This window comes from Alexandromys fortis, unplaced genomic scaffold, assembly GCF_014885135.2.
Source record: "Alexandromys fortis isolate MF-2015 unplaced genomic scaffold, M_Fortis_MF-2015_v1.1 scaffold_3, whole genome shotgun sequence".
NCBI lineage: Eukaryota > Metazoa > Chordata > Mammalia > Rodentia > Cricetidae > Alexandromys > Alexandromys fortis.
This window is the reverse complement of record NW_026067909.1, coordinates 28336466-28360734: the sequence shown is the minus strand read 5'-3', so window position 1 is coordinate 28360734 and position 24269 is coordinate 28336466. Positions and strand designations below refer to the sequence as shown.

The 24269-nt window shown below is 52.3% G+C and overlaps 1 protein-coding gene across 19 annotated transcripts in view; it reads left to right on the top strand.

The window, feature by feature from the left end:
• Mcf2l (MCF.2 cell line derived transforming sequence like) overlaps nt 1–24269 on the top strand; it is a 133044-nt gene that overhangs the window by 71940 nt on the left and 36835 nt on the right. For all 19 annotated transcript variants that reach the window (XM_050137438.1, XM_050137439.1, XM_050137437.1 and 16 more), the window contains 2 exons: nt 10371–10454; nt 14019–14133. In XM_050137438.1, coding sequence (XP_049993395.1) covers nt 10371–10454; nt 14019–14133 — 199 coding nt within the window. The remainder of the gene's footprint in view (nt 1–10370; nt 10455–14018; nt 14134–24269) is intronic.

Below are 24269 nucleotides of genomic sequence, written 5' to 3'. Positions count from 1 at the left end.
GTAATATCCTGAACAATAAACACATGCAACACATCTTTATATAATTAAAGTAATATTCTGAAACTTAACAAATGTAACACATCTTTACCTAGTTAAACAAATGCAGCATAAACAAAAGCAACACACCTTTACATAGTTAGAGTAATATTCTGAAAAATAAACACATGCAACACGTCTTTATATAATTAAAGTAATATTCTCAAACATAAACAAATGTAACACATCTTTACATAGTTAAAGTAATATTCCACAGCACGCTACTACCTGCCCTGACCTGTTCTGTGTGAGCCGTCCTGTGCAGGAGAGAGAAAGGCAGGGCTGAGGTAAACTCTCCAAGGGTCCATCGTGGACCCTGGTGTCTCTTAGACCCATGCCTCAGTGGGGGTACACCCACCTCAACTTCTCCGTCATCACAGCCAGACAGTGGCCCCTGGACACCGGGTAGACCTGTTTGTGCTCTCAGAATTTAATGAGAATATTGGGTGGTATGCTGGGGAGCTGTGGTGTGCTGGTTACGGTTGGGGTTACACAGAATGGCCTGCCTGGAGCTCTGCATGGTCACCCCAGCTCACACCGCCGTGGTGGGGATTTCCTGAGGGAGTCTGGACTCTTCCGATCACACAGCCACACATGCTACTGAGTTAATGTGACGGCAGAAATTATCTCGTGGTGTGACATGCATCACGTTGTACACCTCAGCCACACATGGTGTCTGCTTGTCCATGTACCTCAGTGACAGTATAGGTCACCAGGAGATCCCCACTCTAGGATGCCCAGTGGGTAGAGCTGCGTCCTTGGGTTGTGGGGTAAAAGGCTGCTCGGTTCCTTATGCTGTCTCCCAGGCGTCTGTGTTCCTCAGAATCCCCGTGCCTCCTAAGTTCTTCTCCAGCCCGCCTCTGTCCCCTGTCTGGAGAGGCTCGTATGTCAGCTAAGGAAGTCAGCAGTGGTCGGGGCAGGATGCTCCTGCCGTGCATACAGTCAGCTCCCTCTGCAGCCCAAGTCATTCAGCCTCCCGTGGTTCAGGCTTGGTCACGGAGTGGGACTGAGTTGTAAGCCAGCCCCGTCCCTGCGGTCTCAAGCTCTTGGTGGCCTGTGCCCCTCATTTACTGATGAGTGTCTGCAGTGGAGACCAGGCCCCATTTCACGGTCATGTAACCATGCTTCACGGGTCAGTAACTGTGCCTGCCCAGGGGCACCTGCCACAGGTGAACAGAAGCAGGTGGCCCTCAGCCCCCACCCTCCAGTGATTCCAGGTCAGGTTGGTGTGGTCATCAGAGCTCCAGCAGGCTGCTGACCTCCAGCTGTCCTGAGATATAGCAGCTGAGGCATCCCATCCAGCAGGGTGGGACCGGCAGAATGAGCCCTCAGCTGCCATCAGGGCCACATGGGCTTTAAGAGGCCATAGAGCAGAACTTAGGGCTGCAAGAAAGAAAGATGGACTGCAAGAGATTGGCCTGTCATGGGCTCCACTTGGGGATGCAGGGAAGGCCTTAAACTCAAAGACCCTTGTGTCTGTGCCCTCTTCTGTTCAAGGAGTGCACACAGCTCACTCTCATCTGCTCGCCTGATCAACTGTCCCTTGTTCAGGGAACATCCTGAGGAGCTGAGACCAATGCCTTCTCAGAACCCAGGGCCTCAGGTAGACCCAGATCTACCATAGGTGGAGGTAGCAACTGAAGCTGGGGAGGGCACGGGCCAGGTAGCTGCCCCCTCTCCCCAGGCCACAGCTGTGGGCTATGACCTGTGATGACAGAGCCAGGCAGGTAAGCAGCCCTGTGAAGAAAAGGCAGGGCAAGGCTGGAGTGTCCGCCATGTTAGCTGTGTGTCCCCCAGACCTGTGCTTCAGTGGGGTGCATGCACCTCTACCTCTCCATCATCACATCCAGATTCTCAGACATGGAGTTAGACCCCTTTGTTGCTCTTAAAATTTAATGAGAATTGCAAAAAGCTTGATGTCAAAGATTTGCCAGAGATTTAAAAATATTAACTCACTTAAGGGAAAAAAAAAAGGCAAGCCCATTGTGAAGAGGCCTCAGTTCCATCTTGTTCTGATAACCCTGACTTATGACCTAGTGAACTTGCCTGGTCCTGTGGCTGCTGGGCTCTGGCATATGCAGTGCTCCACTGTATCTGAGCTTGGCCACACCAGACTTAGATAACTAGGAAGGCAAGTGACCTCAGCATCACTATGAAGACAGTTTGGTTTCCCAGATCCCTGAAGAGTCCTCAACTGAAATGAAATGTGTTTTCTCTTTAAAAACCAAGGGCAAATGTCCACGGTGCCAGTCTTTCTGATTGGACCTGCTCCCTAGAACAGTGCACATGGCCTTGTCCCCTTCTAGCATTGCAGAGGAGGAGGCCTCTTCAAAACCACCTTTGACTCGTGCTCAGATGCTGGTAAGGGCTACCGGCACCCAGGTGGTGGCCCCTGTGACAAAAGCCATACCCTTGATACTCAGGGATGCTAGTTACATAGCAGAAGCCTTCACAGGCCCGAGACCCACTTTTCTCTCTGTGAGAACCTTAAACACTTCTGACCTCTGGCCTTTGAGGATGGCTCCTCACATCATTTCCATGTCTGCTCCTCACCGTGTGCCACTGCCGAGAAAGCCTCTGAGTCTGTGGATTGAAGTGAGGTTGGTCCCACGAAAGCAGATGATCACATGTCTTCCAGAACATGAAAGTGGCCTCCTTCTACTGGAAGGGCATGTGCCAAACCTAGGGTCCTCCATGGTGCCAAACCTCCCCCAAACGGTCCTTCTCTGCCGCATTCCATAGTGAGTGGCCGCCGCACATGAGTGCATGGGACACTGGGCCTCAGTGACACCATGCCTTCTGTGGTGATTTGAGGCAGTCATGTGCCATCCAGGAAGGTTAACATTTAACAGAATTCTGTATGGTGCTCGTGCTGTGGAGTGGTTCAGGAAAGTGCACTGTCCTGCTGCTTGGTGGGATGGGAGAAGGTGCCACTGTGGCTTTACAGCCTGAGCATCAAAAGAGTCTGCCCAGTGGCCAGAGACCACAGGCCAGGAACCAAGCGTGAGCATGGGCAGGCTGGGAGGAACGGCCATGCTGACTGACTTTCCAGTTCCTTCCCTGGCCCTGGGCCTGACTGTCTTGTGGCTTTTGAAGGTTAGCCCCGTATACACCTCTCCAGCTTGATGTGTGTGTGTGTGTGGGGGGGGGGGGGTTGGTCTCTCCATGAGGTCAGACACACTGGCCCCACCCCCACATGCATACATAGCAAGTGTGTTGTAAAGGAAACTCCCGCCGTTCCGCACTCCGCCCCAGCTGTGTGGCTCCCACCCCGTATCATAGCAGGGATAGTACACCTCCATCTTTGCATGTTTCCATTCTCTGACAGGATCGTTGGGTCTGGACTGAATGCCTGTGTCTTCTCTCCTTAAACCACTCAGGAATGACCCGCCTGCTGGTAAACGCTTTGATGAGTTTCCATGGGGCACCATTTAGAACTGGGCCGAGGCAGTGTGACAGCTGTCACAACTGTCACAGGGCATTCGACAAGTGCAGTGTTTGAGGCTTGGTGACAGCTTGGGAGAGCGGCAGTTGGTGTGGGCTCGGCCGGATGGGAGTGGCTGCATCCGTTACAGGACCTGATCCCTCCTTCTCTGACTCTCTACCTCAGACATCCTCTAGGGGTTCCAAACCCAGGGCCCTTCTGAGGACCTCCAGAGACTGAAGGTGGCCAAGCCACCCCGGGGAGGCAGAGGCCATGGCCTTGCTCATCACCTGATTGTTTTGCCAGCACTAGGGTGATAGCAACCCCACAACATATGTGGAGCGGAAGGTATAGGGTGATAGCAACCCCACACACAACACATGTGGAGAGGGAGGTGTAGGGTGATAGCAACCCCACAACACATGTGGAGCGGAAGGTGGTCCCGGGCAATACTACCGTAGCTGTGGAGCAGGGCGGAGGCAGGTGGTCATCCAGCCATCCAGCATGTCGGTAATGAGTAAATGTCTGCTACCACCAGATGTGCAGGTCACCACCGCTGGCCCCCTGAAGGGAGAGGCCACGCTAGTCCAAGCTTTTGTTTTTGTTTTTGTGACTGCCTCTGAGAAGTTGTCTTAGCTAGGGTTTCTATTGCTGTGTTGAAACACTGGGACCAATGGCCAAGGTCACTTAGCTCCTGTCAGTCAAGCCAGAACTCATGCCCAGGACACTTGGCTCCTCTTGGTCAGGACAGAGTCTGCCCTGGGCTGAAGGACTTCTGCAGTCTCACCTGTCTACTATCCTGACTCCCTCAGCCATGACCTGCAGTGGAGACCCATGCCCCAGCCCCCAGTCCCCATCCTCCACCCTCCACATCCTGTCCCCTGGGCTCCATTGCCACGCCCTGCTCCCATACCCTGACCCTACACACCATTCCCATGCATCTTCACCGCTGTAGATCACAGCTTGGAGACAGCTGTGCTGGTCACTAGCCATTCCTGCTTGTGCAAGGAGCTCATCAAAGATACGAACATCCCAGATTAGATGGACTTCCTTTACAGATGGTAAAACTTTTCCTCCATCCATTGACTCAAAGACAAAGGCTTCAGGAGAGAATCAGCTGCCCAGGGAGCTAAGCTGCACATGTTGCCCCTGAACAGGCCATGGGGAGACATCGGGGGGCTGCTCCCCTCCAAGTTCCCCTTGTCCAACCCTCTCAGCTTCAGAAATGCCATCCTTAGCTTCTACTTCTGAACCCTGCAGCTGGGTCCTCACTGCAGAGTCTCAAGCCAGCCAGCTTCTCCCTACCCTTCCTTACCTCCTAAGTGCCTGTAATGGTTAAATTCATTAACAAGAAAGTGCTCGCTGCTGTTGCTGCTATGATTAACAGTTTCCTGTAGGAACCAACTGAGGTGTAATTTAATTGCTTGGGACACTGAAGCTCAAGGACCCCACCATTCTCTTGTGGGTTTTTTTTTTCCTGTGGGAACAGACTTCTGCAGACCTCAGTAAACAATGGCTTTCCTGGTAGATGTAAGAAAGGGCGGGCTTTATACTTCAGCTTTCCCCTAAGCTGTCCTGGTGAAAGCTCAGTGGGTGTGTCAGTGTTTCCTAGAAGAGCTGACTACTCCCTGATAGTGGGGGCTAACTTGAGCAGCACTGCCCCCCAACACTGTGTTACTTTAGGGGTCTCTCCCAATTCTGAAGCCAAAGAGTTGGGGATGGGAAATATGAGCACCCAGGGACTTCTCAGACTGCTCCATTGGTGCTTGGTATGGGATGGTTCTGCTTGTGATGTTTATCTTTCCTGAGCATGGCAGAGAGTTCTGTGGGACAGGCAGAGGTGATACTCTATGAAGCTGACCCTAGAGATGCCACAGTGGGAATTGGACCCTGGCAAGGTGGCCACAGAGGTCAAGTGCTGCCAACTTCCATGTAGCAAAGGAGGCTGCCAGTCATGCCTGCCGTCTACGTCCAGTTGTGGAGCCTCAGTGAGAATGAGCAGTGTCTTCTGTGAGGGCAAAGCGAGCTTCCCGAGTGCAGTGTTCCTTTAAGGAGTGGTTGCCGGCTTGGAAACCACCGTGCACAGTGACACCCACACACCAGGGCGTGAATGCTTGGGCAGGTGTTTGCCTGGGCAACAGTACAGCCCTTGGAAAGGTGAGAGTTTAACCCCTGACCTTCTGCCACAGGGTCATGCCTAGCGTGGGGTGAGCAACACAGCACACGCCACAGGCGTTCACGTGAAGTTGGTGGATTCCCCGCCTTGCATTAATGAGCTTCCAGGTTGTTTCCCACACACTGAACAGAAAACTGTGGGCTAGTATTGAAATACCTGGGGGAGGCGGAGCCTGGATGACACCCTGGGTGCCAGTCTGTAACTGTGTTACCCACATCAATGGCTTCTAGCCCGTGCTGGCCTGGTTCTCTGCTGAGTGAATCTGAGGAGCCAACCTCCTGCCCTCAAGGTGTTTTCCCTACCAACGCTCACGTCCATCTTTATTGTGGGCCTCAGTTTTAAAGCTTTCAAGAACTTGCTTTCTAATATCAAGGGGACAAGGAGGGTTAGTGGCACTGGATTCAGTTGGTGTGGGTGTGTGTGTGTGTGTGTGTGTGTGTGTGTGTGTGATGTAAATACTTAAAAATCAACAAAATGGGGCTGGAGAGATGGCTCAGCGGTTAAGAGCATTGCCTGCTCTTCCAAAGGTCCTGAGTTCAATTCCCAGCAACCACATGGTGGCTCACAACCATCTGTAATGAGGTCTGGTGCCCTCTTCTGGCCTTCAGGCATACACGCAGAAAGAATATTGTATACATAATAAATAAATAAATATTTAAAAAAATCAACAAAATGACTAATTAAAAAACAACTGGGACTTAAGAATGTAAGAATTCTGCCAATCCTGGCCAGTAGCTCTCAGCACGTGTCTGCCCTCCGTCCCAGCAAGTGACTGCAATACTGACCTGCTGGCATTGTGGCTCCGCCCAGACCTGCCGTCCTGAAGATGCAGTACGGTCTGAAGTCTGTCACTTCAAGCGTCACTTTACAGAATTTAAGTTTTATTCTGGCCAGTTGCCTTCCTCGTGTCCCCTTTCTGCAAACACAGCCATGTCTGTGGTCTGTGGTCGGAGGCTCTCCAAGGGGCTTGGTGGGCCCCTCTCCCATCGGAAGACTGGTGGTGTAATCCCATTCGACCTTCAACCCTGGACTTTGAAAAGAAGCATTATGTTTGATTGACAGTGAGCAAAAGCCCTTGGGGATGGGCTTTTTGTTGGCTATAAATAAAAGGGGATAATTAGCAAATGACAGACTTTACTGTGTGACCTTAAGCCATCTCTCCCTGCAGCAGCCAGGCAGGGAGTCCTTTCTTCTGCTTTGTCCCCTTGACTGAGTCATCAACAAAGCAAAGACAGCTTTCTCATCCAAACCCACAGCTCTGACTTCACAGCAGCGCCTTCCCTACACAGGGTGCCCTCCAGTGCCGGGTCTAACCCACCTTGCCCCTCCGGTGGTCAGAACTGCCTGAGACTGTGTAGGAATCTCACCACCTGGTGCCCTTAGTGAAGCCTGCTAGAGTGAGAACAGCTTGAGTTGGTTTGTAAGGATTTTTGCTTCAGCCATCTAATTTTGTAGAACAGGAAAAATATCTAGAGACCAAAGAATGGCCCTTCCTATGTGGACTCGGGTACCCAGAGTCCAGGATCTGGCAGCATCTTTGTGTGCATTAAAGCGAGCAGCTGAAGGCCTTTGGACCTCAGTCCAAACTGAGTGGGACTGAGATGGCATTCTTCACGGGTCTCTCTACGATAATGGCTCCTTCACTCCTAGAAAGGCCATACCAGTGCACCCCACCCAGGCTGCACTTCAAGAACTGGGACACCTACCTTCTTTCCTTACTTCCTGTGTCCTGACACAGGAATCTGGGGTGTGGGAAGCGGTGTCATGGAGCCGAGGAGGGTTTGGACTGTCTATTGTCCCTGTGTCCTGAAGCCCCTCCTAACTGCCTCTCTAACTCTGGCAGGGTCATGGCCAGGGTCTCTCGATGTGGGGTGCTGTCTGTACCTCCTTGTGCTCACACAGAGGAGCTCTGTGAAAGCTGGCCTGTCTGGCCTCTGACTAAGGGAGGGGGTGACCTGCTTCCTGCCCAGGTCACCTTCCGGGACTCTGCCTCCTGTTAACCAGTCTCAGCAGGACAATTCGCTATACTTTTCCCACCTCTGCTCTATAAATTAGACTGGCTGAGGAGATTGAAAAATCTTGCATCTCAAGGCACAGACTCACCCGTCCTTCTTCAGTTACAGAAACATCAAAAAGAGTAAAAGATTATAATGCAGGGGGAAATGTCACCAGCCCACTGAGCTCTAGGGCATGGGATGGTAACGACCAAACTCCCATCTTGGCTGTGCAGTGCTTGCGGTCACTGTAGGGTCCTTATGGACTTCCTGGTGACCATGCACCACACACACACACAATATTTAGATTATGTAATATTATGTCTTGTGTACATGTCACGTGTGTGTGCATGTATGTGCGAGGACATGTGCCGATTGGTGCACAGGTCTGTGGGAACCAGGGAACCTCAGTTGAAGTGCCTCAGGCTCCTGTACCCTTTTGTTGTTGTTTATTTCGAGACGGTCTCTCATTAGCCTGGGATTTGCCAAATAGACTAGACTGGCTCGTCAATAGGCCCTAGGACCTGCCTGTCTCTGCCTCCTCAGCGCCAGGATCACAAGGTCACATCAACAGGCCTGGCTTTTTTCCTGGGTTCTGGAGATTAGACTCAAATCCTTATATTTTCGAGGCAAGCACTAAACAAGCAGTCCCAGCTGTGGCATGAGCTTGAGTAAGGATGAAGCCCGGGTATCATGGCCTCTTCAGCTATGGGCATGGTGGGGCGTGTAGTAGCTCATGGGGTGAGGACTAAGGCCATGCTCAGGTAGGTGCTGTGGCCATCAGACCACCCGCAGGATGGGTACCTCTTGGGGAGTTGTGCCAAGACCCAGGCTGGATGTGCATCAACAATACATTTAGGCCAGTCCCTGGAGAGAGGTGAGCCAGGAGGCCCCTGGGTGACCCCAAGTGGAACTCAGCCATATGTAAGCCCCGGCCCTGTCCATGGAAGCATCTCTATCAGGTGGTCAAAGCATGAAACAGAGCCAGTGAGGTGGGCTGGAACCTCCCCATTCGGGAAGGTGTCTTCCAGGGGACAATATCATTTACAAACTCACAGAATCTAGGTGGGGGATTCTGCTGGACTAGTCATCAAGGGCCACATGTTGTTTTTTTGGGGGGGAGGGGTTTCCCCCTTTGGACTAGGTGCAGCCTAGAATTTCAAAGGTCCAGGTCTGTGGTCCTTTGGTAGAGGACCCTAGGGTCATGGCAAGAGGTCCCTAGGGTCATGGCAAGGTCCCAGGTAGCTTTGATCGGCTCAGGGATCAACTCATCACTGGTTTGGGAGACCATTGTATGGACCGTTCTTGGCTGTGGAGAAATTGCCAGTCTAAGGTGATACCCACAAACTTCCCAGCAGCCCCCAAATTTCTCAGGAGTTCAGGAAGACTCTTGGTCACCTTTATTGTTTCTCCTTAAGTAGGAAGTGGGTTTGAGGGCCGCTCTGCTAGGCCTCCTTCCTGCTGCTGTAGTTAATACCGCTAAGAGAAAGAATCCCTGTAGAACTCACACATCGCCACCAGAGGAAGACAGCAGGGTCAGCCACCCCTGAGAGTCTCACACAAGGCGCTAGGTATACAAACCTAAATCGTTTCCTCAGAACTTAAAAATAGATGTCTCGGTGGGTGGCTCTTTCTGGCCTGCACTCCCCACAAATTAATTCTCACTGCCGAGAAGTCTGAGTGATGTTGGCTCTGTGTGTTGAGCACACATGTGAGGCCAGCTGGTGTCTGCAATTGTCCCTTGCCCTCTCTTCACGTGGCCCTGCTGTGTTCCCCAAGGCTCTGACAAACATGACATCCCTGGCACCTCTTTTCCCACGACAGTGTGGAGCCCCTGTGTGCTGGTGTCACGAGTTTTACCAGCAGGCATTTGAAGCACCAAAGAGCAGTACAGTTAATACCTGCTGACTCCTTGTGAGCTTCCAGGTTATGACGTCTCCACAGCCCACTCTCTTGGTCCTCTTGTGACCTGGGTCTTCATGGGTAGAAATTACCTTTGAAGTCACCTGCCAGTGATCAATGTGAGTCATGGGTCTAACAGACACTGAATGTCCTGCCTTTGGCCTGGTGGGTTGGCTTCCCCCAGAGAGTCCCGGCAGTCCTCCCTGTCCCTGCCATCTTGGGACAGCTGCAGTGCTGTCTGCCTGCACCCATGTTAGTCTGTGGCTTACAGTGAACATCAGGGCAGAGCCACCAGCATGCAGCCGGGTCTCGGTCCCTAGGAGCTTCAGGAGCATGGTAGGACCAAGGGCAGGCAGGCACAGGACCCTGCACATCTGACAATTTGTAGTGGCCATAAACTGTGATGATGGCAGGAATTCCTGTTAGCCAGCAACAGGTGAGAGCCCTGGGGTGCCTGCACCTCTGCCAAAGAAGGGAGGAGACACTTTGTTTACCTGTGAATCAGGTTCTGCTCTCCTCCCTTGGTGCCCCCCCTCTCTTTCCTCCATCATTCTCTCCCTCCATATTCCCCCTCTTCCCTTCTTTCCTCTTTTCTTCTCTGACTCTCAGACACATTTTTAAAAACTAACGGTGAACCGCTCAGTACATAGCATTTGTGCGAGAAACAAAGGCTTGCTCTGCTCACTTGAAACCGAATTGCCTTTTTCCAGCCACGTGACCACAGCTCCCTAGGTGTTTGTAGCTTTTGCCAGAGGCTCCTGCGGGAGGGCTGTTCCCAGGGCCCAGTGAGTGAGAGGCCAGGTCTCAGCGTAGTGACAGTGCTTGTCTCTTCCTCCAGATGAAATCATGCACCAGGACATCGTCCCGCTCTGTGCCGCTGACATCCAGGAGCAGCTGAAGAAGCGCTTTGCCTACCTGTCTGGTGAGTTCCGGAAGCCCGGGCCTGGCCAGGGTTGGAAAAGGGACAGTCTCCAGGGCTGCTGCCCACCCTGGATCCGTTGGTGCTTCGTTGCTGTCTGTGAAGTGTCTGGGGTGGGGAGGAGGTGGCAGGGTCATTTGTGTTCTGCTCTTCACACCACAGCGTCCCAGGTTAGGTGAGTCATCAAGAAAAGAGGTGTATTTAGCTCACAGATTTGAGGGTCCAGGGCTGAGGGATGCATCTGGGGTGATCTTGCTGGCAAAATCCCGGGGCCGTGCAAGTTATCACATGGTGAGAGGTGGGGTACATGAATGTATGCAAACATGTTCATGTGTGTCTGTGTCCTCAAGTCTTTATACAGCCACTAGGACTCAGTCAAGGGTCCCCAGCCTGATAGCAAAGCCTAGTCACTTCCCTAAGTCCCAAAGTCACTTCCCAAAGCCCCTGTATGTTCTACAGTTGGATTATTTCTGCCTCATGGAACATCCCAGACTGAACACAGATCGAGCACAGGAAGGTTAAAGACACTCCTAAGTGTACCCTGGCTATCAGGCTGCTCAACAGATGTCAGATCTAGAGCTGGGTGAGCTGGGTGCTCCTGACCTGGGATTCCTAGAGCTTGGTCCTTCCATGAGTGAGTGGATGCGAGTCCCATGGCCTTGGTGCCTTCTGTGATCAGGGCTGGGGGATCTCTCCCTAGGCACCTTCTTTGGCTCTGCCATTGCCTCGTCCTAGGCTCTACTTCAGAAACAATGGCCCTGAACTTGACCAAGCTGAAAACAGAGGGACATGGTCTGCCCCCACCCTTGTGCAGCAGCTGGTGCATGCCCACCCCTGTGACAACTCTCGTGTCGAAGTTCTAGACACTGATGGAAAGAGTGCCCTCAGCATGTGGACACTGTCCTCCAGCCTAGATGTGTCTGTTGACAAGACCAATTAAGAGCCTTCCTCTAGATCCCAGGTCAGCTCAGGGTGGCTGCTCTAATAAGTCTGGAACCCCACACCCCTTAGCCACATAAGGAGAAACTGTCCCTATCTGTGGCCTCAGGAGCATCCCAACCCACAGAGCTTCCTCTGATTTTCCTGGTCTGTGGTCAACATGGTCCAGTCACATAGATTCCGGAAGCTCTGAGATGTGGGACAGGAGTGGACTTGAAATACAGTTTGTGGGGTACACATCACTGACTAGGAGGAGTCTAGCCATCTGAGGTGAAGCAGGAAAGCGGAACCTCATGAGATGGTCTTTTGATGAGGTAGACCACAGCTTTCGTTGTGAATGGCCTCCTCAAGGGGAAGGAAAAAGGGGGTTCCCTGAGAGGACAGGAGAGTGAGAACCACCCTGGAAGTGAAAGCTCCAGAAAAAGCTTGTGAGCAGCCAGTATCTACCACCCCCCAGCCTGAGTTCTCGCCTCCTCAGCTTCCTCTCCCTTGTCACCACCCAGACACGCCTCCAGACCTAGCTCTATGCCCCACCAACCTCAGGTAATAGGCCTTAACCTTAACTGTGAACTGCCTATATGTCCCCATGTGAGGGGTCTAAGGTACTTGAGGGTAAGATCCTGGGTGCCCCATTGCACGCTCACGTCTCCACAGCCTGGGAGCTCCAGGTTACTTAGTCAATGAAGTTAAGGCCAGGTCTCACCATAAGGTCCCTTGTTGAACCTGGCCTCCTCTGCTGTGGCCTCAGAGACTGGCTCCTGCTCGGAGAGGCTAAGAAGCTGCAATTATCTGCCCAACTGCAAAGGTGCAGAGGCCACTGATGGGGATGAGTGTGTGGACCTAGGAGTTGACAGCAGCCCTGCTGGGGTCCAGAAGGACCAGGTGGAGCAACATTGCTGCAACCCGAGGAGGCCTGGAAGAGCTCACAGCTCATGTGAGTCGGCCCATGGACATGTTTTTGACCTGAGCCTTGGAGGACTTGCTGAGCCAAGCTGGCATCTGTGAGCTGATAAATGGTGGTGTCTTTAGTGCCCAAGTTTGGGCGAATCTGCTCTAAATGTTCAAATATGACACTTAACTGTCTACAACTGTTCTCCAAGCCAGGCCACCTGTATTTCTGTCACACCCAAGACATATTGCAGATACCTCCATCATCCTCTTGTTCCCACGCCCCGTTCACCAGAAGACCCAGGTGCCCTACCTGAGGATCTGCATTCTTACTGCACCTGGGCCGCATCCATGCTTTGGAAAACCCCCATCCTACTGCCTGTTCATTTCCATCCTCTGGAAGGCACAGCTTCATACTTAAAACCACCCTGGATTGTTCTCCGATCTACTACGCTGTTTTATGAATATGATGAAAGACAAAATCGTCAACTAAGAACTTCAGTGCCTGCTGGTGTAGGATTCTATACTTTATCCTCTCCTCTGCTATAGACCAAAATTAGGCTGGCGAAGAACTTGTTCTTAACTGCATGAGTTCATGTTCTTCGTTACCAAGCTTGACCCCTCCTCAAGATGGTTGGCACTCAGCAAGCACATTGAGATGAAGATACATCAACAGATTCCCCTAGTGCTGGGGACCATCCACTCTGGGGCAAGATGCCCCCCAACCCTCCAGGTGAATGTGCAGAGATAGCTCTGTCTGGAAGAGTGGCTACCTCCTGGCTGGCCCGTTGATGCTGGGGTCCCGTGGACTTCATGGCTTCTGCCCGCCTCTGCTGGTGCCTCACTTTCCCGGTATTCTCAGCCATGTCTTCCCCGTGGTAGCTTTAATGGCAGAATTGCAGCTGGCCTGAAGTTCTCTCTATGAGGCTTCCCTAGGTCCTGTGCAGTGTTCCAGGGACCTAAAACACCCTCTCCACTCAAAGGCTGAGTTTGTGGCAGGCTCCCTCAGGGCATCTCCTCCTTCTGATTCTACAGTCAGCCTGGGGCAGTCTCTGCTCTTGAGAATCACCCTGAAGAGATACAGAAGTGGACAGCTGCCCGAGAGTCCTGAGTGCTCAGAGAACATTAAGATAAAGGGTTGGTGGGCATGGTTGATGCCCCATGAGCTTCCCCTCTTCCACTTTAGAGTGTCCATTGGTCTTTGTTGTGGTTATAGGCGTCATACCTGGGTAGGACTGTTGGTCCTTACCCTCCTTTGAAGCTGGCATTCTGTCTTCCTGTACCATGAGAGCTGGCCCTCAGGGAGGAAGCTTCAGGTCATATCCTGCTCAGGTTCTCTGGGTCCTGTGTCTGAGGTACATGGTATCTCCAAGAAAAAAGGGCTGACCTTCCACCTCTAGGAGCAACCAAGGACAACAGCAACAGCTTATAATGTTTTAAGAATCCCTTGAACAACCCTGACCAACAACTCAAAAGGGAGTTTCATGCCTGATGTTGGTGTTTTGTTAGATATCTGTTAGCTCTTGGGAATGTGGTGTAAATGTATCCATTGGGGGCCAGGCTCCCCGCGATCCATTGCTCTCTGCATTGTGTCCAGCTGGGGTGTTCTGTGATGGTCTCCATTTGCCATAAAGACAAGCTTTTTTGATGACATTTAATTAGGACACCCAGCGTCCCCAAAGAATCTCCCTCGCTCTCTGTGGGAGGCTAGTTTGAATTATCTGCCCTTTTCCTCCCCAGGTGGGCGGGGACAGGACGGAAGCCCGGTCATCACCTTCCCTGACTACCCGGCCTTCAGTGAGATCCCGGACAAGGAGTTCCAGAATGTCATGACCTATCTCACCAGCATCCCCAGGTAGGGGCTGCTGAAGCCGGAGCCAGTTCTGTACTATTGACTGCTTGATTGAGACTCCAGGGGGCTGGGACAGGGTGGGGCTTTGCGGAGGAAAGGAGCCACAGGGCAGAGTCCACTTTTACAGGCTCTGGGCCTGTTCTCTTCCCGTGGACTACTTGGCACTGTAGAATTCCCAACATTTGATCCCAAGTTCAAGTCCAGCCTGAGCTACTAGTGAGACCTGTTCCAAGAAAGCAAGATATAATCACTTTTCTCTTTTAAAAATGTCGCTAGTCATTGTCTTTTCTGGGCTCAGAGATCCACAGGGAGTCTTTCTCTTCATCCCTGGGGAACTCCGTGTGGTCATGTCTGTGGAGGAAGACCCTCTGCATCTGAGCTCAGTGTGTCCCAGAGCCTGGCCACCATGCCAGTCTGGTCATCAGTCCCAAAGAGGTCATCAGCCTATGAGAGAGATGTGGTCCCAGCAGCAACTGCTGGAAACCGAAAAGCAGAAGTAGCTACAGCCACTTCTGTGTGGTTGGTGGTCATAGTAGCCAAGATATCCTCAAGGAACAGAAACCATAGAATGAATGTCTATTAAGGGGGATTTCTTAGGTTGGTTTAAACACTATGGTCTAGGTAGTCTAATAATGGCGGTCTGGCATCAGAGAGGCCTAGAACTCATGAGGCTGGATGTGTCCGCAGTTCCCAGTCTGAGGCTGAGGGACCGGAGGTGTCACAGAGCTGAGGGAGAGGCTAGGGAAGTGGCTGTGTTTCATCTGAGACTCACTCAAACATCCAAGTGGAGGTGGCAGGTCCAGACTGACCTGTTTTATGTTTGGAGCACAGAGCAAGGGTCAGCTAGGAGTGGTGTGAGCTGGTGGGTAGGGCTGAGAGTGGGTAACACAGGGGAGGAGCTAAAACGGAGCCCTGTGTGTCCCCAGAGGGGGAAGAAGATCTCTGTGCCAAGGGATATAGGACTGAGCCAGGAAGTAGAGGTGAGCCCGAGCTGGACCTGAGGAGCAGGGACCAGCAGACACTGTGGCCGTGGATGGCTCATGGTGTCTAGGTCAGCACTGTGCTGTGCCTGTCATTAGTGCTTCCTCCACTGTCCCTTCTGGTCATCAGCTGTAACTCCACTCCTTCTGTCCCCTCTGTGCTTATCAGCTCATCCCAGCATGTTAGGATTCTGCCGAGGACAGTTTGGGAGGGTGAGCAAGGTTGACAGGATATAGAAGAACGGAGGGTAACTGAAAACAGCCCCTGCTTAGCTTGCCCGCGAGGCCACAGAGGCAGCCTGGGTGACAGGAATGGGAAGCACGCAGGCTCTACCCCAAGATGAGAGGGACCCGGATGTGCTGCTGAAAGTGGTCCAATGGAGAGGAAGAGGGAGCAGACAGTGGAGCATCCTCCTCATCCTAGCCTGGCTTGCGTTTCTTCCTCGAGGCTGAGCTAGTGCTAGCTGAGCCCACTGCTAGATGCTCCTGCAGAGTTCACAGGGCTTGAGTGTCGGCCATTCTACTCGGCCACAGACCCACGATCTTGGAGTTGGCCTCACTCACCCCCACTAGCCAAGGTACTCCTCTAACTTCCCTGACCACCTCCAGGTCCAAGTAAGGCCACCAAGGATTTGTGTAGACATGCATCCTCACCCATGTGCACATGCACACACACATGCACATGCACACACACACAGTCGTGCATTCTCACAGTCACACATGTACACATATACAGGCTAGCATGCATGCTTACCCATGTGCTTGTACATTTATACGTGATCATACTCACAAATGAATGCCTACATGCTCATATATATGCAGGGGTTCATACCTGTGCTCCCACATACACACTCTCATATGCACACACACTCGTGTGTTTCCAACACATGTTCACATATGCATGCTCATACACACTTATGCATGTTCATGCATATATGCTCATCCTTATTATACACATTATATACATATTTGCGTGCATGTTTACATATGTGCATTTCCATGTTTGCACATGTACACATTCTACCATGTGGGGAAACAAAGCAAATCAGGTTGAGTTGTAAGTTTTAAGAATACTCAAGGGGTCCCAGCAGAGTTCCTACCATAAACTCAGCACTCAGAAGGCTGAGGCAGGAAGACCACGAGTTTGAGACCTGCCTGGTTTACATAGAGACTCCAGAGAGATGAGGAAGATGGCAAAGAGGGAGTAAAACCAAAAGAAAAAACTGAATATTGAAGGGAAGGAAGAAATCATACCAGGGTTGCTGCCCCCGGGAATAATATTGATCAGAGAAAAATCCCATCTCTGGTGGCCACAGTGTGGGTTCTCTTTGCTGCAGCTGCCACTGGCTCCTTGGGAATTCTCTGCCATGGTTTGTGGGTACTTCTGTGGGGCCAGTGTCCTCTGGCAAGGATATCTAGTGATCTGTGTGGAAAGGGGTCTGGCGGAGTTCCCGGGTGCCTTGCTCTCAGGAGCAGGCTGCTCACGGACCACAGATGGGCAGCCTTGCCTCACCAGCAGACAGGAAGCTGGCGGCTGTGAACCTCCACTCGAGCTGTTGCTAAGGCACACAGCGACAGCGCAAATTCAAAGCGGCATGCGTGGGTGTTTGCTCTTAAGCCGGTCATAAATCACCTGGAGGCAATTTTCACTCAGGGCTGGGAGCAGCCAGAGGGTATTGGATCCCCTTCCCCTGTAACACACTGACCCTTCATTTGCAAAGCTCCTCCGGTCACACAGGCTGACAGGCAGTTCTCTCCCAGCTGCCCTTGGGGATGAGGTGTCGGTGTATGCTTCAGTGTGTGCAGACGTGTACACACCATACGTGCGCTGAAACACGCAGGTAGAAATGAACAAGGCAGATATGCACAGACGTGAACACAACACGTGCTCACAAGTGTGCAGAGACACACGTGCTCACTGAAATGATACGCAGCTTGTGAGGATCGTGTGAGGTGGAATGCAAGGCTCAGAAGCACACCTGAGAGCCTCAAGCTCCATCAGGCTGCGTGGGTGCTGTCTAGAATGCCTGTTTCACCCTCCCTTGCTGCCCACTCATGCAGGCCCCAGAGCAGCCAGATGCGTGGCCCTGAGACAGCCTTATTCCTGCCGTGAATTCAAATGGGAGTTTCCATGGCTGTGTGAGTGTGCAGGTAGAACGTGTGTGCATCCATGCGTGTGCCCGCCCACAGCCGTGCCTGTGTTACATGTGCAACTTCTGCTTCTGCTTCCCCCTCCCCCTGCCCACTGGAGCCACAGATAAGGGTCGGTTAACCTCAGGACTGCTCCCTTCCTTGTGTGGTGGGCAGCATGGCATCCTTTTTATTGGTGCCCATAGTGTAAACAGGCCAAGTGCACCTGCTTGTCAGCAGGGGGCTTTGGAGCCTGTGTGTTCCTGGCTGAGGCCCTGCTGCCGTGAAGGACCATTGCTAGATGAGAAGGTTCTCATATTCTGTCTCTTGTTGATGACGCCTACATTTCTACCCAGGTGATGCTCCCTTGAGCCTTATGTACCCAGGTCTGCAACTCTGTCTTAGTTAGGGTCTGCTGCTGTGATGAAACACCATCATCAAAAGCAGATTGGGCTAGTCTGGTCTACAGAGCGAGTTCCAGGATAGGCTCCAAAGCTACACATGTCTCGAAAAAAAAAAAAAAAAACAGGTTGGGGAGGAAAGGGTTTATTTTGCAATTAAAGGAAATCAGGACAAGAGCTCAAACAGGACAGGAACCTGGAGGCAGGAGCTGCTGCAGAGGGCATGGAGGGGTGCTGCTTACATAGCTTGCTCAGTCTGCTTTCTTATAGAACCTAGGATCACCAGCCCAGGGATGGCACCACCTAAAATGGACTGGGCCCTCCCTCCCTCCCCCATCAATCACTAAGAAAATGTGACGCAGCCCCGACTGTAGCCCGATCTTATGGTGGACTTTCTCAAGTGAGAGTCCCTCTTCCCAAATGACTGTTGCTTGTGACACATAGACAAATATCTAGCCAGGACATCCTCCTTGCTTTGGTGGCAGTGTAATGCTTACCTCGGTGGTCACAGTGTGTGGCTTCCAGGCCAAGAGGACTGCGGAGAGTCAGGGCCACTTCACTCTCGCGTGGATGAGCCTACCCTCCCTTCTCGGAGTTTTCACACAGAGGGCTCTAGACTCAGCTTCTTACACCAGCTAGATTTAGAAAGAAGTCTGGCGCTTTGAGCACTGGGGGCCTCTGAGGCTTCCCAGAGTCCCTGCAACTTCTGCCCTTGAATGCTCATACTGCAGTGACCTTCTTGTGAGGTCTTGTCCCTATGTCTTCCTGGGTCACATTCTCCCGACCCCACTAGAGGCCACTTTTAAGCATTTGTTAGTTATATCTTTCTCTGTAACTGTCATCCAGTATGATAGCCGCTGACCACATGCGGCCACTTGAATCTGTAACTGTCATACAGTATGATAACTGCTGGCCACATGTGGCCACTTAAATTTAAAATGAAAACAAAATAGCCTCACACATGGCTAGGGGCTACCACGTTGGTCAGCTGCAGTCTGTGATGCATTACCATGTTGGGCAGCTGCAGTCTACATTGCATGTCATGCTAACAGCCTGTGCCTCAAATTCAAGGCCAAGGCCAGTGATTCCCCTGCTCACTTGTCCTGGAAGAGGGACAGCGGCCCTCACCCTGCTAGAGGCTGTGGCGCTGTCCTGTAAGGAGGCTCTGGGTTCCCCTCCCCCAGGGCCTTCCTCATCCCTGTCACACGTGGCCCTTAGCTGGCTGTGCAGGGAGTGGGTGATGGCTGAGAGGAAGCCCATGCACCGGAATGCTACTTGTTAGAACTCTCGGTCCAGAGTAGAAAAGAGTTGCCTAAGGGGCAGTCTTTGCAGCCTTGGTCAGCCCTCAGGGAGGAGACTAAAAATGCCTACAGCCACAATGGATACAATGAGTGGTGGCTCCCCCACTACTACTACTACACACACACACACACACACACACACACACACACGCACGCACGTGCACACACACACACACACACACACGCACGCACACACACCAGCGATTTCTCTGTGAGGTGTAATGAGCTCTGGTTCTGAGCACAGACCAGCTCAGGTCTCCAAAGTTCGGCAGAGATCATAGAGGCCTTCTGTGGAGAGACCATGGGTTCTGGGAGGCTGAGGGAAAGGGGAGGGCAGAGGCTGCTTAGCCAAGGTGGCGGGAGTTGGGTGGATTCAGGCCATTTCAGACAGCAGAGAAAGGAGGACTGAGCCCAATAGCTGCTGTGGAATCATCAGTCTTGTCCCCCAGCGCCAGGGGTGCTTTGATCATGTGTCCCCCTACCCTCCGCCAGGCACCCATTCCTGTGCCTTCAGGGAGACTTTGAGGCTGGGGACGCCTGCCCAGAGCCAAGCATAAGTAATAACATCCATAGATGGGAGGGGGACCTCCCAGTTCTGTAACCCCATCCCCGCTCCTGGCCACAAGCACTGTTTCCATGATGTAGCTGCTTTGAGGTCACCAGGTCCTGTGTGTTCCAGGAGAGCCAGGGAAGCTGTCAGTCTGCTGACTGACTCAAGCCTTCTGAACCCACGGAAGCCAGCCAGGCAGCCCAGAGGAGGCGGATCCCCTCAGGAAGATGGCCTTATTGTCCTGAGGCTGCCCTAGTGCCCTGGATGGATCCTTACAAACTCTGTGCCCTTCTGCTCTCGGGATGCCCTAGGCAGCCAACTGTGGCTTCAACCAGTGAGGCCTGGACATCTGGTAGGAGGCCAGAGGTCAGGGAATGCTCCAGCGCCACTCTCCTGAATGTGCAGCTTCATGCTGACCACATGAGGGCTCCATTAGTCAAACTATCGACCTGCCTCGTTTCACATACTTCCCTACCTCCTTTGGTTCCTGTAATTCCAGGACCTGCTCTTAAACTCCAGTGTCACCCAGACATAGTGACACATTTTACACACTATCAAGGGAACGTGTCCCCTCTGGCCAGCGATGTCCCATCTACGATGAGCATATCCTGTGACCACTAGCTGCCTCTCTCCAGGCCCCCACACCCTCTCCTGACCTCATGAGCTGGTTCCTTTCGTCCAGGTACCACAGGGCCACACTTCACACTTGCCCTGCGCTCCACCAATCCCTGGAGTGCCAGCATCCACTGGGTCCTGAGTGCTGGCTCCCGTAGCCCAGCCTTAACACTCACTCTTGCTGCTCGGTCCTTGAATTTTAACACCCCCCACACCTCACTTCCTACTTAGGTGAGCTATAGGGTTAATTTTCCCTGGGGAGATGACGCCAGGGACACCACAGGGACCAACAACAAACCGAAGAAAAGATTCCTATCTAAGTCCATGTTATCAATCATTGCAGCGAATTGACGGCCTTTCTCATAGACACATGGGTGACCCCAGAGCAGCTGCATCGTGGAAACGGTGCGATCTCCCAAAACCAGGTGGAACTGGGGCAGGATTGTGTACAGTGAGGGTGCATCTAGGAGGGAGGGAGTGCCCAGAATCTCAGGTGAGAGTCCAGTGATCCCCCACTCCCTCCATCTGTGTGGGCACAGCAGACCTGACATTGTGAGGGTCTCCTGTGGGTTCTCACAGGCGCTCTGAGCTAAAGAGAGGGGCAGTCATGCCGTGCCCGGAGGACAGTGTTCTACGCAGCCTAGAGTCTTATGTAGCTCGGATGGGGCCTCCCTCATTGAGGCCAGAGGACCTGGGGTGTTTGACCTCTGCTGCCCCCAGCCAATATGAGCATTCCTACTCCTGCTGGGTCCGACGAGAAGATCCCTGCTGAGCTAGGTCTTGGGGGAAATGTGAAGCTGGGCATTTACATCAGCTGCAGGACAGAGCCTGGCCCTGCGCCTGTCATTTTATGATCACATTGCTGCCCTGTGGTCAGACGTCAGACCTTCAAAACTAGATCAACAGTGGCCTTACAGAAGATTCCAGCAAAGTCAAAACTCCTGAAACAACTGTTGTGAGACCTTTCTTGCATAAAGTGAGCTCCTGGTCCTCAAATTTAGCTCAGGTGCCTGCCTGGGAACCCCCCTTACAGGTTTCAGAGCTGGAGATCACAGCAGGTGTCTCTAGCAAAGCTGGTGCCTGAAGGCAGAACACCTGAGGCTCCCCGTGCCTCTTCCCGGTCTTCAGTTGTAGGGAAACCAGCCACAGCAGTCTCTCAAGGCCCAGGGAACAGCCCTGCAGGATCCCAGGGGAACTGCCACCCTCCTGGGGCCAATCCTAGGGTCTGGCCTGCTGGGGGTGCAGGCAAGCAGATGCTTTGATGTTGGAACCACCTTCACGTGCCCCTTCTCTTCCTATAGATCCATGTTCCCTGGCATGGGAGGGACGGAGGGAGGAAGGAGGGAGGGGGAGATATTGGCAGCAGGAGAGCCTCAGTGGGCCCACATGTGGCTGGGAACCAGCTGGGCATGCCCTGGGACTGGCTGCCAGTGATGGTAAGGAGAAAGGAATTACTTCATTCCAAGATTTCCTTCAGAGAGTGTGACCCTGGGAGGCAGCCACAGAGTCCTGGTGATCTAGTTTGGCAGGTCCAAGTGTCTGGGCTCTGTGACAATGAGCAGCAAATATAACCTTCCTGTGCCCCACCCTCACAGAGTGACCATGAGGCCTCAGTAAAGAACTGTGGTGGTGTTTGTCCCATGCTTGGCCCATAGCCACATAGCAAGTCAAGAGGTCCCCACCCAGAAAGAGGGACTGACCCTGGCTGGCAGGGATCATGATAAAACAGCCCTGGGAGTTCTCTGTGTCCCAGACTGAGCTGCTGGGCAGTGGAGTGAGGACACAGCTGCCCTCCCACCCTCGTTTGTCAAGCCTTAAGATAGCTACAGTGGAGAGGGCATCCAGAAACACAGCTTGCAATCTGGTCCATGCTCCTAGTGTCTTTAATTCTTTGTATTTGTGGTGGTTTGAATAAGAATGGCCCTCATAGGCTCATAGATCTGAGTGCTTGGTTGTCAGGGAGTGACACTATTTGAAAGGATTAGGAGATGTGGCCTTGTTGGAGGGAGTGTGTCACAGGGGTGGGCTTTGAGGTTTTCAAAAGCCCAAGACAGGCCCAGTGTCTCACTCCTTTCCTGATGGCCTGACCATGCTTGTTGGCAAAATGTAGACTTTGGGACTTTGGATTAAGAAAGCAATTGAATGCTTTTGAGGTTTAATGCACCATCCTAGTAGGAGCGTGGAGGACAGTGGTGCTGAGAGCAATGTAGATTCTGATGGCCTGGCTCAGGAGGTTTCAGATGAGGAAAATATTAATAAATGGCCAGGAGACTATTCTTGAGATATTTTGGTGAAGAATATGGCTGATCTCTACCCTCGTCCAAAAAATCGGCCCGGGGCTAAATTGAAGAGCTTTCCATTGATTCCCTTGGTAGGGGAGAGTTCAAGACAGTCTTTTATTGAGGGTGCTGTGCAGTTGTTAATGGCTACTCTTACACATAGCTATGAAGAGAAGGAGCAAGTCAGTAGGCAGCACCCTCTCCCCAATGGCTTCTGCATCAGCTCCTGTCTCCAGGTTCGGCCCTGCTTGAGTTCCTGTCCTGGCTTCCTTTGATGATAGACGGTGATATGGAAGTGTCAGCTGAGCAAGCTTTTCCTCCCCAACTTGCTTTTGGTCACAGTGTTTCACCACCAGCAGAAACCCTAGCTAAGACAGGATTTCATATGTAATGATTTTTTCATTCACATGGTCTCGAGTGTTCATAGTACAGGGTTTTAGAAAAGTCTAGATGTTTAGTATGAGTGAGCGAAGGCCATGCCCATGGCACAGTGTTGTAGGGGCAGAGCTTCATGGATGGAGGGGTGGGGAACGTGTTGTGCCTGTGTGGCCGGCAACAAGTGTTTGTGTTTCCTTGGGCATTTGTGCAGATGCACATAGGAGCTGATAAGCTGGATGTAGGTTCCCAAGCTTCTGTGTTAGGCTGGGGTGGGGCCGGCACCCCTGGGCTGCTTGGTGGAAGTTTGTCCCTAAAGAGAATATTCTGGCTTCAGGAGCTTGCTGGCGTCTCGGTTCTAGGTCCTGTTGTGCAAGGAGTATCTTTGTGTGTGTGTGTGCACATATATTTGAGTGTATTGGATGCATGTGTACATGTTTGTGTATGTACATGTGCAAATGCACATGTATGTGTATGTAGAGGCCAGAGGTCAACATCCAATGTCTTCCTCAGTCACTCTCCACCTTACTTTTTGTGTCAGGGTCTCTCCCCAAATCTGGAGATCACTGATTTGGCCTGACTTACTGACCAGTGAGCCCCAGAGATTCCATCTCAGCCCCTCCCCCAGTTCTAAACTTACAAGTGTGCACTGCCATGCCAGTTTTTTTTTTTATGTGGGTGTTTGGGGAACCCAAGCACAGGGCACAGTCCTTCATACCTCATGGCAAGCAAATTCACCCACTAGTCGCCTTCCCAGCTCCTTCACGAAGGGGTTCCATGAGAGGCGCCGAGAGACCAGAGAAAGGGGCTGTAATTCCTCCACAATAGAAATTGCTTCAGAAGAAAAGGAGGAGACTGAGCCAGGCTGTGGTTCTCTAGGAGATGGTGGCCCCCGCCATAGACCTCCACTTTTACTGGATTGCATGTAATTCACACGGGGCCCCAGCAGGTGGCTGCTGCTATTGTCCCCGCGTTTGTAGAAGAGGAATCAGAGGTGGTCACAGTGAATCCTAGAACAGTATCTCACCTCATGCACACTTCTTGGTGTGAGCTGCTAGTAGGAAGCCCTCTATGCATTCCCTCAGGTCATTGATTTGGGACTGGATGCATACAGCCCGATTGTTTGGGCTGAGGCTTGTGTGTGGTGACAACCTACTGTTCCGAGCCCTCTTTTCTGTCATTCTAGGAAGGGTCAGGCTTAGATGACAGACTCAAGAGTTACAGTGCCAGTCCCCAGACATGTCCTGGTAGTGGAGAAGGGAGGCTGGTGTTGGCTCCCATCAGCCCATCTGGCTGTGGCCTCAGCGCTTCCATGATTGCGTGTAAAATCTCATGCATCATAGGGAAACAGCCTATAACCTTGAGGGGGGCTAGTCGGGAACCTGTCATCCCGGCATTGCCAATGGTCTGTACTCCAGGTGGCTACTACAGTGCTGCTACCTCCCTGCCTGGTTTTGGGGTGCGCCGTGGAGCACATGGTACAGGCCAGGGCAGGCGAGCTGGATTCA